Raw genomic sequence first — 16,242 nt, 5'->3', positions numbered from 1 at the left:
CAGAAATTTTCAATATATTGAAGTAATTTCACAAACATAAATTGATTTCTATGGCTCACCTTTCACGTATGGTATTATCCGTAACTTACAAATACGTGTTTATTTTCAATATCCACCAATGTAATGATTATATTCATAAAACACTTTGGCATATATTCCGAAGTTGGGCGTCCGCTTTCGTCAAGTGTTTTCACTGTTCTCTCCTTTCCACACTTTCTGCAATTTGTTATTAGGTTCATTAATCCGTGCTCTTCACAAACTTATAAAATATTTTGCTCGTTATCAATGTATTCCTTCACAAATGTTAAAACTGCTAGTTCATTGCCCTTGTACATTCGCCATGTTGGTAACATAAGTGCTAGTTTCTTTCCCACAATGCAACTGTTCGGTTACCTTGCGCCAAGTAGTTCCCTCCGCTCGCCATATAGTCCCATGTTTATAACCGCTTATATATAACAAATAAACAGATTTTTCGAGACTCTTATATATTATCAAGCACACAAACGATCAAATTATCCATATATTTCCTGTAAATTTTAAAAATTTCGCTGAAAACGGACGCCCAACTTTGGAATTTAACCCAACACTTTAATTCACGTCTACTATTAGTTCGAGTTTACAAAAAGATATAGTTTTAATTTATTAAAATTTTGCTATATCTTTATTGAAAGGTAGTAATACAACAACAAATGCCATAAAGATCTCTCAATTTTATGAAATGGATAACTGAATTATATCTTTTTATTATATAGTTTATATGTTTATTTACTGTATTATTTTAGAAACAGGCATGAAGCGCCTTTAATGCAATCAAAATGCCTGTTGTCCAGCAAAATAATAATACCTTACGTTGTCCTGTGTCTTCTTGTTCAAACTCGATTAACTTCAGTCTACGCAGCGTTGCCAGACTCACAAAATGCAAAAACCGCAGAATAGCGGGAAAAATACCAATCTATTTAATAATCATACCAATCCATAATCACAACTGGAGTTATTGTCTGCATCCTCACAAATTCTGTTTGAAGTATACACAATGTAAATTGCTCTGTAATTTAACTTTCTTTATTGTGAAATTCCTACATATTATGGTGTGTCAGAATGAAATAACTTTATTAAGTTATCGTGCTTTTTTTTTTTTAATCGGTAGAGGGTTAAATACACCCTTTATTTTTCATTGATCTCTCTAATGGGGCGTTTACACTTAGTCGATTTGCGTTCGATTCAGTTGAATTGACGTCACTTTCAACTTAATCGACCGTGTAAACCGGACTTCAACTTAATCGCTTGTTGATCGAAGGCGACTAATCGACTGGCAACTGAATTGAAATACGTTCTATTTTCTGTGGTTGAAATACTTGAACACATCCATCGATCTGATTCGGCCTAGTTGCTTCGATTTAGTGGCAAATGCAGCGAGTCGATTTAGTCGTGCGACTAAATCGATTTAGTCGTGCGACTAAATCGACCAAGTGTAAACGCCCCATAAGATACTATACAAAAGGGATCACTGCGTAGCTCGAAGAAAATATGCGTCATATTCCTTGTCAGATTTTTTCGAAAATTATCGTGAAACAAGTGTTTTCACTGGGAGGGAGGTAATCCGTATCACATGAGGGGACTAAATTTATCGCTTATTCTTAAACTGATTTTATTCCAAAGCACAAGGGATTACGGAAAAAGAGTCAAATAAAACATACACAATATTGTATCAAAACCGAATGAGTTTTTATAAGTGATTGTAAAACTCTAAAAAAGTCGAGAGAGGGGGAGGACTGCCCACCATTAATTCTTTTTTGCATTGTACTTATTACTGGTCCGAAGTTTCTCGTCCGTCTTAATAAATATGTATTCAATTCAATTTAAAATTGAGTGGAATTTTCAATTTTGCAATTGTTGAAAGATTGAATTATTTTATTCATTTTATGATTCGGTTATTTTTTTTTTGAAGATTGATTGAAGTTATTTTGGAATTGAGTGCATATTGGAACTGCGGGGTCTGAATCTTAGCACTTACTAAAGGATTATTTTTTAAAAATTAATTTTGCGATTCAATTTACTTTGTACGATTCAGAACAAAGTATTGTAGTATTCCTGGGGGTCCGGACCCCTCCGAAATTTCGACTTTTTAAAAATTTAGTCTAATTTTAGGGGCAATTTTAGGAATTTTAATATAAAATACCTTCATATTTAGTTTGGACTTCCCCCCGAAATAAATTCCTGGGTACGCTACTGTTCGACATACTTATAATCATTGCAATAAGAAATTTGATATTTTTGCCAACACTGTTAGTTCTGATGATATCTGTAGATCTGGATGCAAGTTGTTAAAATTATACTTAGTTAATTGTTACTTACCTTCCTATTTCCGTTTGAAGTTCGTACACTTCATCAACATCTACATTTCTTCTAATTGTAACGTCCCGATAGGGGAAGCTTGGTTCCACTTCTGTCACAGAAAAAGAAAATAATCTCATAAGTACGACGTATCTAAATTATTTTCTTTATTTATTTCAAAGACTAAAAAACAAAATCGACATTCAAATTCCTGGGAATTGAAACTATTTACTTGAACAAATCCAAAACCAGTTGTGTTTTGTGGTACAGCTTTTTCCATGTTCTGATATACATTAAATTATTTTAACAATTGTTTTCTTTCTAATAATAATAAAAAGGGATTTATGGCTGTATATTCTAATTGTACTAAAACATATTTGGTGGCTACATCGTAATTTTACTCTTCCTCTTGGTCTCCGTCTTTTCTACGTTATATGGTTGGCGTCATAATTTATAGGTATTATTACTTACAAAATCCTGTCCCAGTTTCATCCTTATGTACGTGGGTGATTCAGAAAGTAGTGCCTCAAGCCCACTACTTTGACAAAAGTACTGCAAAGAATCTGAACTGTTTCTTATTAATGAACTGGTGTTTTAGCTATAGAATGTCACTTGTTTCACCTTCTCGTTCCAGAGTAATGGAGCAATGTATGGCATCCAGTGGAGACATCTAGTTGAAACAATGGGTTCTCATTGAATTTCTGACTGCGGAAGGTTATGTGCCCAGGAATATTCATCGCTGGCAATGAGTCGTGGATACATCATTACAATCTGGAAACAAAGTATCAGTCGATGGAGTACTGCCACATGTCCTCTTCTCCGCCCAAAAATTCAAATTTGTCCGATCTGCTGGCGAAGTGTTATTGACATTCTGCCTCATCCTGCCTAAAGTCCGGAACTGGCGCTCTGCGACTTTTGGCACTTTCCCAAACTTAAGGATCACCTTAAGGGCAACGCTACAATTGAATGGGTGAGTTGAAAAAGGTACATTTTCCAAAAATATCACAAATTAAACTGAGATAGCCATTTTTTTCTTTGAACGTATCTACATCCATACAGCAGAAAAAGAAACATATTTCACTATTGCAAATGAGCTTGCCAAAAATATGTAGATGCGATTGAGTTGAAGAAGGGACATATTCCTCAACTCACAGCCGCGCTAGTACCGGCGGCACTCGCCACAGCGCTAGTGTTCAGTTATGTGTTATGACTTAACAGGTGAACTGTTGTTTAAGGTCATGTTGGTTGTGTTAAAAGTGGAAAGTGAAGATCATTGCGAAAAGTAGTGTAGTGAAGTTAATTAGTGTTTCTTTGCTTTAACCTAGTATCAATGTCCGAAACAGTGACAGTGGTGAACCAAGCCGTAAAAAGGGTGGACTTAACAAAGAAAAACTTGTACGGAAGATGCAAAAGTTAGCAAGGCGTCGAGGTGAGGCGTCGAGTTTGTAACTTCAGCAGGCGTTCTTGTTCGAGCCAAAACAACCGGCCCAAGCAGTGAGAAAATGCATGGATAGTTTCTCTATTGAGGAAAAGGAGAACATTATTAAAACTCTATATAGTGGCAGACCTAAGAACGAGCAGGACACATTATTAGTGAGCCTAATTGAGAGGCATGAGGCTGCAAGGCTCAGACCATCAAATCAAAACCCAAAGCAATACGAGTCCTCTTTCAAGTAATTTGCCATGAAAGGGACGAGCAGAGTTGAAGTATGTCGTAATGCGTACATAAGCCTTCATGCGGTGTCACACAAAGTTGTTATTAGGTTGACAAAGATTTTGGCTTCTTGGAATTTCCCTATTGACATGAGAGGTAAACACGATGCTAATGCTATTCCAGCCTCACATCTAGTTAAAATACATGAACATATTGATTAATTTCATAAATATGTCGCACATTATACGTCTACATCAACCATATATCTCGATGCTCAGCCTAATGTGGCAAAAATGCATGAACTTTTCATAGAAAAATGTCCTGAGTTGAAGAATGTTATTAAGTATGAGTTTTATTTGGAATATTTCAAGAAAAACTTTGGTTACCGATTTGGCAGGCCTCAGGTCGGAGCCTGCAGTACCTGTGAAGACCTGAAGATCAAAATTAAATCAAACACGCTTAATGACAATGAAAAACATGTAAATTTTATATTCAGTATTTTATATTTTGTAAATTAGTTTAGACTATTTTCATTTCACCTGAACTTATCTATCCTAACTACAGTCTGAATATAACACGAAACTTCATAATACAATCTAACCTAACCTAGCCTAAGTATTGCTATCTTTATTACAGACATGTTTTATGGTAGGTTATGATATTGGACCCTGTATGTAACCAAAAAAGACTGATTTGCAATGGCAAAGTAAAATAAATCGTTTCAATGTTATTATCTCAGCACTTTTTCGCAGCTCGGCTTTTTTAATCACACAAAAAAATTACTAACGATGGTCAAACTGAAAGGGAACATGTTTTTATAAAGTTTTTCGATCAAGGCTTTTGTTTTTCAGCTGCTGATCCGCTAGATCAAGATGATTGACGATTGTCTACTCTGAAAAATTCAACAATGACCTTTGTTTTACCGGAAAACATTGTTATTTTTGTCAATATGTGTAGCTAACAGTTTTCAAATACATTTGTTTGCTTTTATAGAAAGATTGAATAATATTACTCACTTATTTTTGAAACCTGTTTAACATAATCCACTAATTGGGATAAGGTATTGTGCATTTAAAAACATTGAGTTGAAAAAGGAACATATTCCTAAACATCTTTACACAATTATATGGTATATATATAAAAATATATGTACAGGTACCATGTGCAATAGGTTTGCTACACCAAACGACACAAATTGACAATAGTAAATATTTTGGTAGAACAATTAGTTTTCTCACAAAACAGTTTTTCTTAGTTTTCCGAAAGTTTATATTTTTGGAATGTGTACCTTTTTCAACTCACCGATTCAATTGTAACGTGCAGGTGGAAGCAGCAGTTCGGCAATGGAGTTGCCAGCAGCCACCACAATTCTTTGCCGACGACATGAAAAAACTTGTTTCGCGTCCGCGAAAGTGTGTTGCCCGTAATGGGGACTAGGTTAAAATGGTGCCACCATTTGTAGCTTACATTGCAAACTTTCCACTGATACCTGTATCGGTGCTATCTGCCAAACACAAATAAAGGTATCACCTTGGAAGCATTACCTTCTGAATTACCCTCGTATATATATTCAATTAAATTATTTTATATATAATAAGTGTCAGTATTTTTAAATATATTATCTGGTTCATTTTTTAAAGGAATTTGGTTTACCTTGTCTGTTCGTCCAGGAGCCAAATGTATATCCAATGTACTTCATGGATCATCATCAATTTTGGTCGGGATATAGAGAGTAAAACTTAGAAATTGTGTTCGTTGATGAAGGCCATATTCAAACCGGAAGTGGTAGAAATAAACTATTTCCGGTTCTAACGATCACTATAGAGCAAAAACGGTAATAGATAGCGAGAAAAGATTTTCGGCAATCGATTATACATTCCGAGAGTACATTTCATCTCCATCCTTAACTCTCTACTAAACACAGAAGTAATAGAAATCTACTACCACTTGCGGTTTCAATACATGTCAGTCAAATATTTCAACCTGCCCATTTCGAAACTTCGCAATACATTACTGAAAATGGATTCAAGATTTAACCACTCATAACTCGAGAACCGAAAGCCTGCGCCCTACATAATATTTCAGACGCTTATATAACACTTCAAAGTTTACTATGATGCCAAATTTCATCCCAATCGAAGTCCGGTGTATGAATTTTTTCTTTTCGAAAATATCCTAACAGCACAATTACATAGCAGACATATGCCTATCATGTTCCCTCAGGTACATGGGAATGAGTCCAGTATGTGCCTTATAAACTTCTGAGAAAGAAATCACATGGATGGCAAGGAATAGTCACAGTCTATGTCCGCCCCTAGGCACATGCCTGACATGTACCTGAGGAACATGCCTAGTATGTTCTAGGTATATTCCCCATGCCGTAAGCGTCAATGAACCACAAAATTACTCCCCAAAATATGTTAAATCGCCTATATGCGTAATGTGTTTACATTAAGGTGTGTCTAAACAACACTTTAAACAAGTAAAAAAAATAAGTAGGGCTACCCACCAACCTTTGGATTACTAGCCGCGTGCTCTTACGACTTGGCCACAGAGGCGATAAAGAGAATGGCGCTTATAGAAGGATAAATTATTGAGGTCTTTTGCATTCGACTAATCAGAGTGCTCCTTTGACCGCATATATTCGACTATATAACCATTTGGGATCAGATAAAATCTGCTCGCCATGTAATTTTATAAAAATTGACGAGTGTCTACTTTATTTCATGAATGTTAAAGTGCGAAACTGAGCCAGATATATAAATGCTATATTTGAGGAACATAGTTGCAAATATCAAGTAGGTGTAACAAGTACCTAAAACTGTAGGTAGCTGAAGTACATACTTAACACATGAATATCATATGTGCCAAGTGTCGGGTACCTAAAAATAGCTGGGACACCTAAATGACAAATGCCTAGCACATCTTGTGCTGTTAGGGTATGGCGTAAAATTTGACCGCTTGTCATTCAAGAACAAAACGCCTACAATTATATAGTAGGATCAAGGTCAACCACAATGCCAAACTTGATTTCGATCGGATGAGTTCGGCTGAAAATTCGTATGATATAGGCTATAGTGTCCTTGGGGGAGGGTACACGCTGGCTCAGTGGTAGAGCGCTTACCTCTGTAGCGTGGATGTCCCTGGTTTGATACCCGGCCAAGGAAGTTTGTGCTGGTCAACATCGTGTCTTTGGGTTTTCTCTGGGCACTCCCGTTTCCTCCTATATTCACATTCCACCAATTCTTCCATCATCATTCGTTTCCCTTAAGCATCCGTCTCCCTTAACCTAAAGAGTAATCGTGAGACTTTAAACTGGTATATATATATAGTTTGTCCTTAGTTTTCCAGGAAAAAATCAAATTACGGAAAAAAATAATAACTTACATAATTTAATATGCAGATAGACAAGGACCATTTAAATTGATTCAAAGAAAAATTTGGTTTACTTCAAAGGAAAGACAAGCATTTTCCCCCTACACAAACCAATGATCTGAGAAGAAAAAAAGATGGCATAAGTTTTTAACATCTGTACGTTAGTAACAAACTTTTTTTTTTTTTTTTTTTTAATCTGAGTACAGATAAGAATCTTAATAAACAGAAAATTTATTAGACTATTGTAACACTGACGCTTATTCCTTTTCAAGTCTGTCTAATAAGGATTTTCTTGTTTGTTGATTTTTACACAAACCTTATTTTCCATAGCCCTAATACGAATGGCACAAAGCTTTTATTTGCATATTAGATATAAGTTATAGATTGTAATTCTATACAGTGCGTTCCACGAATAACACTTAGGCCCGTCTCATGAAGAAACCATGGCAGATAGAAACATGAAACTTTTTGTAATCTTCAAGATAACATTATCCTAATAAGGAGAATCTGCGTGAAGTGGGCACTAGGGGGTTATTGGGGTAACAAAATTTCAAATAGCAGCCCCCACCGTGTGGTACCTTGTCTAAAAGGTAATCACGTGTAAAGACCAGTTATTGAAACTACATGTCACTAGCGTGTCCAAATCCAACATGGCGGCCATCCGTAAAGTACGGTCGAAGTACGTTCCACGCATAATACTAAGGCCCGTATCCTGAAGAAATCAAGGCAGATAGATGCAGGAAACCTTTGCAACCTTCAAAGGACATAAAAGACAACATTATGGTAATAAGGAGAATCCAGCATGAGGGAAGCCTAAGGGGTTACGGGGGGTAACTCCAAAATTTTAAATAGCAACCCCTATCGTGTGCTACCTCGTTTGAAAGGTAGTCAGGTGTAGAGACAGTTCTGGAAACCTCATGTTGCTAGCGTGTCCTTAGTCAACATGATAGTCATTCGTAAAGTACGGTCGAAGAAACATTAGAAACCTGTAAGCAGAGAGAAACATGGTAACGTTTGGGACATGCCACATTAAAGGAGGATATGCTCCAATTGTGCAGCGCCCACCTCCTGGCAGTAATGTGAACGTTGTACGAACTCCTCTCGAACACGGATAAAAGTCATTAAGGGTATGGAATGACAAGCATCAACTACGCATTGGCGGAACTCCGCAATGCTGTGTGCGGAACACCATAGTCTTCAAATAGACCAGAGAAAAAAGTTGAGTGGATCAAGATCTTGCGAACGTGCTGGCCATTCAATGGTGCCACAATGACCAATCCATCATCCCGGAAGCACACCGTCTAAATAGTCACGTACAAAACGGTGAAAATGGGCAGGACAGCCGTCATGCTGAAAAACAGGCGGAATCTTTCAAATTCTTACGGATTCTCTTCCACTGCCTTCACAATCAATGATAAAATCAAGTCTTGGAGTATCGCCAGGACTTCTCAAATGTTAATATTCCATCGATGAAGAGGGGTCCGATTTTGATTACGAAGTTACCCGCCCAGACATTCAGCGACTGTGGGTGTTGCGTGTTGCCTCCACGAAATACATGAGGATTTGTGTCACACAAGTATCGGCAGTTATCCCTGTTGACCTTTCCATTCAGGTAAAACATACTCTCATCGCTGAAACACACATTTGTCAGCACAATGGTTCCACGCGCCAATGCCTCACACATCTGCTTACAAAACTCGATTTGCATATCGGGATTATGTCACTTAACTCCTGGACTATAAGTAGTTTGTATGAATGAAAGTTATATTAAAAAAAAAAAAAAGATTCTGTGTGCCACTGCACCCGTTTGAGCCACCATTGCTATGGACTGTTGAAGATGCAAGGTCAGCACTGTCAACACTTGTATCTGTGTCTTCTCCGTAGCAACACTAGGGTTTCGAGGCTTTGGGACATTAGTCAAACTGCCTATCGTAAAGAATTTGAGTAATAAATGGCGTACAGAAGAAACACTAATCGGGTTGCGCACGTCTCGTTAATTGAAAACCATGCTGTTGCACTGTACCAACGATTCGTAGCACCAAAGAGTAAAACAATTTCAATTCTCTGTTCAAGAGACCTCATTATGTCTGCAATCGTGCAATGTAGGAGGGTCAAATGCACAATCATACACACACGTATATAGCCTTCAGACCTACTGCTCCGTGTTGAAGTGGTGCCTCATACACTGTTGGTTGGAAAGCCATATCTGATAGTGGTGCACAAGTAAACAGAGTGACTTTGCTCAAGTACGGGTGTCGAACACCAAAGCATCATCACGGGCAACTCGTCCTCATGAACTACATCTCGCCCACAAGAGTAGCAGTTTGATATTAGCACAGTGGTAACACGTGCTTTCAGTACGCGTGCGGTCCGGGATTCGAGCCTCGAAGGGTTCATTTTTTCATTAATATTATGGTACTCTCCTTTCTATCCGTTTCAGTTCAATTTGCATGTTTTATATTTGCAATACTGTTACAGTACTAAACGTGTGGTACGTGTATTGTGCGTTCGTTCCGAACTAGGCCTACGTTAGATTTTAAGAGTTCGTTGTGAACACGGTCTGGTCTCTACACGTGGTTATCTTTCAAACGAGGTACCACATGATAGAGGTTGCTATTTAAAATTTTGTATTTACCCCCGTAACCCACTTGGGCGCCCTCATGGGGGATTCTCCTTATCAGCATAATGTTTATATATATATATATATATATATATATATATATATATATATATATATATATATATATATATATATATATATCCCTTGAAGGTTACAAAAGGTTTCATGTTTCTATTTGCCTTGGTTTCTTCAGGGAACGGGCCTTAGTATTATTCGTGGAACGCACTGTATACTGTATAACATCTATTAGTGGTTGACATTGTTTCTACAGTAACTTGTTCACAGTTTGAATTGAACCCCAACGCCTCTATCGAAGCAGGATTAGTTTCCAACGTCCCTGCTAACCAGTTGCTTTTTATATCCCATGATTCACAGTCTAATCTCTCAATTGCATAGAGTGGAGAATTTTGTTTACATGTTAGAATGTTTCATTTTTTATTTTCTTTTTCTTATCTGCCAACACTTAAAATTGCTTTCTTGTTACGCTGAAATTTGGCACGCAAACATCAAGGATACCGACATTCTTTTCTTTCTCAAAGGCAATCTGGAACCTAAGAATTCCATACATTTTGCTACAACTTGAATTCATTAATGCGGTACATTTATATGACTAAGCCTAATAATGTTAGAATTCAAATACTATATTTAAAAAACAAAAAAAACTGAGCAATATATTCAAGTAATCGGAAAACAAAGAATTGTTCGTCCAATAAGAGAGACAGGTTTTACACATAGTTCAAATACTAGGCCTTCAAATTCCCACAAGAACGAAAATCAATATTTCAAGTTGGGTTCTTCATGCCACGATACTTTGTTAGTTGAAGTACCCCCATGATGCCCTAATTGTCCCACGATGATCACTCGTTACTGAACAGTATTTACCGTAGTGGTAATTCAACTTAGAACTCCACACATCAAAATCACTCGTCAATATCAATCTGTTTCACAAGGAGAACCTATTCCTATCAACGCATTTTGCAAGATATTACAAAAAATGTAAAATATAAATCTGAAATAAAAACTTACAACCCAGTAATATATGAAGTATAAACTTACACCTTAAATAACGACTAAAGAAAAACTACAGAATTTGTTTGGAAAGTAGTAGAACTATTTTTCCCGCCATAATGTGGCGAAGGAGGAGAATGTTACTGCGATGATTGGGTGATGGTGGGTTTTAGCTACCAGCGCACCAGTCGCCAGTAGTCTCCAAGCCTTCAAGGATGCAGATCTAGTTTAATGTGAACCCCTTTCAACGTGTCTTGTCAACAAAGGAGTGGTCCACAAAGAGCTTGTACCGCCTGGTCAGATTGTTAATGCTGCATTCTACGTGGAAGTACTTGAAACTCAGAAAACAAGTCGCCCGCGCCCGTCCAGCAATCACTGGATCATGGAAGCGTCATCACGACAATGAACCGAGCCACATCATCTTTGCTGTCATGAACTTCCTGACCAAACATGGCATCACACAGCTTCTCAGCCACCCTGCAGCCCAGATATCGCTCCTGCAGACTTCTTCCTCTTCCCCGACTGAAAAGGGTCATGAAAGGACGGTACCACGGCCAACAGCGCCGACTTTCCAAAATTTATGTGGGTGCATATCAATGGCGGGACGTGTTAACCTATATGTTTTCAGGAAAGTCTCGATATTTGATTGATTTATTTTTAGTTAAAATCTTTTATGAAAGATCACTGTCTTAAAGGGCTGTGCTCTGGTAAAGTAAAATATGCCGGTACTATAAGGATAAGTTGGGGCTGCCCTAGCTCAGTCGGCAACTAGGCTGACTTAAACGCAAGAGGAGCGGGTACAAATCCGGGTCCAAACTAAAAATCTTGTGAGTGCCGGAGCCCCCAGAGCACCCACGTAGTCGGCGCGCATGATTGAGGGTCGTTAAACTATGAAAATGTTCGTTTTTAATGTATATTTGTTTATTCTCTAATTTTATGCCTAGTACAGAATATTCTAAATCATTGTTGATAAAATTGTAGTTTCTATTCTTGTGCTTAGTGTTGTCGTTGCTAAGAGCAGGAAAATTCAGTAGTGCGACTTAGGTATTATCAAAAAGACGTACGTATATAAAAATAGCTCTTAAATAGATATGGGGAATTGGTTCGAAAGTTCTTACATTGCGAAGTACAAAGCACATTTTCCTTATATAGACGATATTATCGATACCATCAGTTGCGATAGAAGGTGCACCGAATACCAAAGTAGCGACAGTAATGGTAATACCATATGGAGCTCCAAGTTCGACGAAGAAGTAGTCACAAAATATTTTATATTCACTCTGCGAGCGTATGCAGTCTTCTGGATTTCTCCACAAGAAATGTCTGTGACTGGAATACTTCCTTATATTAGTGTTCGATCTGATTTGAGATCTTTTGTCCAAATACATCGACTGGATGCCAGTGACGACTCTTTTGCTTTACACTGCGATGAATCTTCGATCTCATTAATTACAGATGAAGCAGGTAACGAAGTTGAAGAAATTGATGAATTACCGTCGAACAACACCTTCTTATACTTTCCGCGCACTTCTAACTCTCTCACCACCCTTGACTCAGATGATAGCAGAACTGTAACAACTGAAGGTAGCTTTCTAGATGATATTCCAGAATCAGAACTCGACGGAATAATCTTCGACACAGATTCAGACACGTTAGAAAATAAGAAGTCATGGTGGAGCTTCAATGGCTGTTTCTAATCAAGGATTGGTGTGCTTTTATACAGAATATTTGGAGCCTCTATTTAATCTACAGAGCTCAGTTAACAGGGAAGACTTCAGCAACTGACATCTTCAGCTGACACACTGAACTTGAAGCCCCTGAATCGAAAATACCTACATATGCCACTATCTACTCTGTAGTAAACAAGAAAGGAATAAAATTTTCATTGTAAATGCAGTGCCTTGGCTCATATTAATGACAATGTTTTGGTAGAAAAATAACGGTTCTAATTTTACATAATTCGGATTTTATACATACATAATTGTGAATTACATTAAACACTACGAAATAGTGAAGAGAAACAATATAACTGAGATAGACAAGCAATCAACTATGAACACAGATCATCGGCTTTCTCCTATGAAATTTTGAATCTTCCTCGATTAAGGCTTTTTTTTTTAAGCTTTCCTTATGAATTTGAGTTAGCACATGTGGGAAATTCTGTTGTTTGTACTCCAAATGTAATTTGTGTGTAATGTATGTTTGAAATGTAATTATAAACAAATTGTTTAAAATAAGGGTAAACACATGTGACGATTCGTCTGCAATGAGGAAAGCGATTTTAGTTTGGAAAAAACATTTGCTTTGGGAAGTTGAGTGACGATAAGAAGGTCACTATGGAGAAACCAATGAAATTAATGTCTGCTGATGCACGTAATGAAGGTTTTCAATTGGTAATACACATCAGTCTTTAACTAGGCACGTTTGGACTTCATTGGAAAGAAAAAAAAAGGAAATAAAAATTAATTACTGCCATTTTCTTAAGATATCTTCTAACACTAGTGTTCGAAAAATTTGTAACTTCTCGCTTTCGATTCGAAACAATAATAAATAACCATCCGTTGTTCAACCTGAGTTAGTATTTGCATTATTATTTTTGAAGAGAAATCATAAAGAGAAGATGCATATAACTTAAAGTATATAACAGTTTTTCTCAACCTCGGGTAGCTGGAACCCTTGAAATACGTACCGAATTGTTCGGTTCACGTTAATTAGTAACGAGAGAAAAATTGACTTAATCTTTGCTTACAGTGTAAACAATGTACGCATATATCAAAAAGCCTTAACAAAAGATACACTAGATAGGGGATGGAAGAAAGGTTTGAAATACTAAGTACGAAAGTGCTTAATCAAGTAACTAATTTGTGTTCGAAGTCTGCAGAATTGAACGAAGTCACAGTAATCAATTTCGTAAGTGAATGAATAATTAGAAAAGGTTGGTTTTAATAGTTTATTGTGTTTTCAGTACTGGTGCTATATGAAACGTGGATCTACACCTTAATGTGAAATCTTAAATAACATGAATTCTAACAATCGAACCGCTGCCCATCTCTATCTTCTATCCGTCTGCTAATAATAGGCTATAACAATGAGGGAGCTCTATAATTAGAAAACAATGAACTCAGATGACTTATTAAAATTTCTGAAGGTTTTTTTTGCCTAGTTAAACCATCCACATATCACAGAAATCTCGGGGATATCCTGGGATATCGGATTTGATTTTAGCGTCCCGTTCAACAGTCCGGCTCGATGAGACGTGGACTTATAGTTTAACGTGGAATTCGAATCACAAAAGCTATCGCCGGAAATCAAACCCTAGGATCTTAGAATGTGCATGGAACGTAGCATTTTTCTCAGTGGAGTCCTATTTTTCCAACGGATATCTCGGGGTCATCCTGTAAGGGACTTGAAGCAAAACTTCTCAAATCGCTGCTTTGAAGTTTTCTTAATATCAACTTTAATTGCATAATATTGAAATACAATATTGTGCTAAAGAACATACGAAAAACAAATGTTTTCCATACATTATGACCAGTGGCGTATTTAAGGGGGCTTTCGGGCTTAAGCCTCCCCGAGATTTTATATCCTATATTAAAGTAAATGAAATAACTTGCAGAATTTTCACATTTGCCGGACTAAAGTTAGCGAAGCCCCCCGAAACAAAATCGTAATTATGCCACTGATTATGACGCTCGCAGTAAATCCAAATGTAGTAAGTTTTATCTCCATTTGCATAGCATTAATGGTACTACGTTTTGCAAGAAGTATATTGGAGTCATATCTCTGTATCTCTTTGAGCTAACACCTGAAAGGGTCGTAACATGTAAACGTGATATTCCTACGTTATACGCATACGCGGAATTTCTTTATTTTCGGAGATCTAGTAGGATGATATAGCAATAACAGAACGAAATACTAACAATAGGGCTTCCGGTTGAGAGAACTATAATAGATATGCAAGTCGAGGCTTGCCTTAGCAGACAAACCAAAAGAGAAGGGTATGTGTGAATGTGGCACCAAGACATGTCACTGATCATATGAATATTATAAAGGCAAAGGTTCTTGCCACATATGTCGAGCTTGCAGGAAATATCTTGAAGCTTTCCCTCGCTCGATCGTAACAGATCAGTAAACCGCTTTTTGTGATTACTCTTGATCTGGGAAAAGGAGTTTTATTCTCCAAACAGTAAGAAAAATCTCAATAGCTTTGTAGGAAAGACTGTGAAATAAAAAAAGAAGAAGAAGAAGAAGAATTTTAAAATATGTCTACGATTTTCTTTATACTAACAGGGTTAATGGGACCCAGGGATTTACTCCGTTGTCCATGGCACTTAATTTTTTGTGCATGAACAATTTTTTGTAATGTTTATCGAATGGACTAGGTTTGATTCCCATGTCCGGATGACAGGTTCATGTCCCTTTCTTGTGAGAACATGATAGTTAACGTTTACGAATAATGTACTTTCGCTCATCATTGCTAACAGTAATACAGTAGTAGTACTAAAACAGTAATAGAAAATTGAGTTTTTATAATTAGAGTAGATTTTAGATAGTTATTTAGTAGCAACATAATATAGGAAATATACATTTTTAAGCAAATTTCTGATGTAATAGATTTTCACTGAACTGTTACATGGCATATTAAAGAAAGCTGGCGAAACAATTCTTACTGATACAGATAGCATTTTGAATAGATGGAAAATTTGCTTGGCACACAGCCAAAAAACTGGTGCTCGTGGAGAAAGAGAAATGCACATAGTAGAACAGCATATTCCACTGCCTGACTGAAAAGAAATAGTGAAAATGAAATGAAATCTTTAAGTTTTACGTCCCACATTATGCCGGCTAGACTAAAGTATACGGTGATGATGAGAAATGAGTGAATTCGTGGAATGGAGAAAATGGGAGAAAACGGGAGAACCCCGAAAAATCTCCGCACACAGTGTTTGTCCACCACAAAACTTGAGCAGGGATCGAACCAAGAACCCCATGTACCTGAAAAGAGATAGAAATTGCTACAAGTAAATTAAAGAATCATATAGGCCTATGTTCGGGCATAGACGAACTCTAGCTGTGCTTATTTTAGTAGAAGGGAAAAAATGTGGAACAAGATATACAAACTCATTCTCCTTATCTGGAACAAGGAAGAATTGCTAAAAGAGTGGAAAGGATCAGTCACTGTTCAAATTCACAGAAAGGCGACAAAACTGATTGTATAATTATTGAGGCATCTCCCGTTTGTTAAAGTCCT

General features: G+C 37.0%; 1 protein-coding gene across 2 annotated transcripts in view; it reads right to left on the bottom strand.

The window, feature by feature from the left end:
• LOC145670426 (myosin light chain kinase, smooth muscle-like) overlaps positions 1-16,242 on the bottom strand; it is a 227,886-nt gene that overhangs the window by 166,034 nt on the left and 45,610 nt on the right. For both annotated transcript variants that reach the window (XM_081739093.1, XM_081739094.1), the window contains exon 3: positions 2,356-2,446. In XM_081739093.1, coding sequence (XP_081595219.1) covers positions 2,356-2,446 — 91 coding nt within the window. The remainder of the gene's footprint in view (positions 1-2,355; positions 2,447-16,242) is intronic.

The sequence above is a fragment of the Thermobia domestica genome, chromosome 14 (genome assembly GCF_964235325.1).
Source record: "Thermobia domestica chromosome 14, izTheDome1.hap1.1, whole genome shotgun sequence".
In the NCBI taxonomy this organism is placed as follows: Eukaryota; Metazoa; Arthropoda; class Insecta; order Zygentoma; family Lepismatidae; genus Thermobia; species Thermobia domestica.
This window is presented reverse-complemented; position numbering and strand designations above follow the sequence as displayed.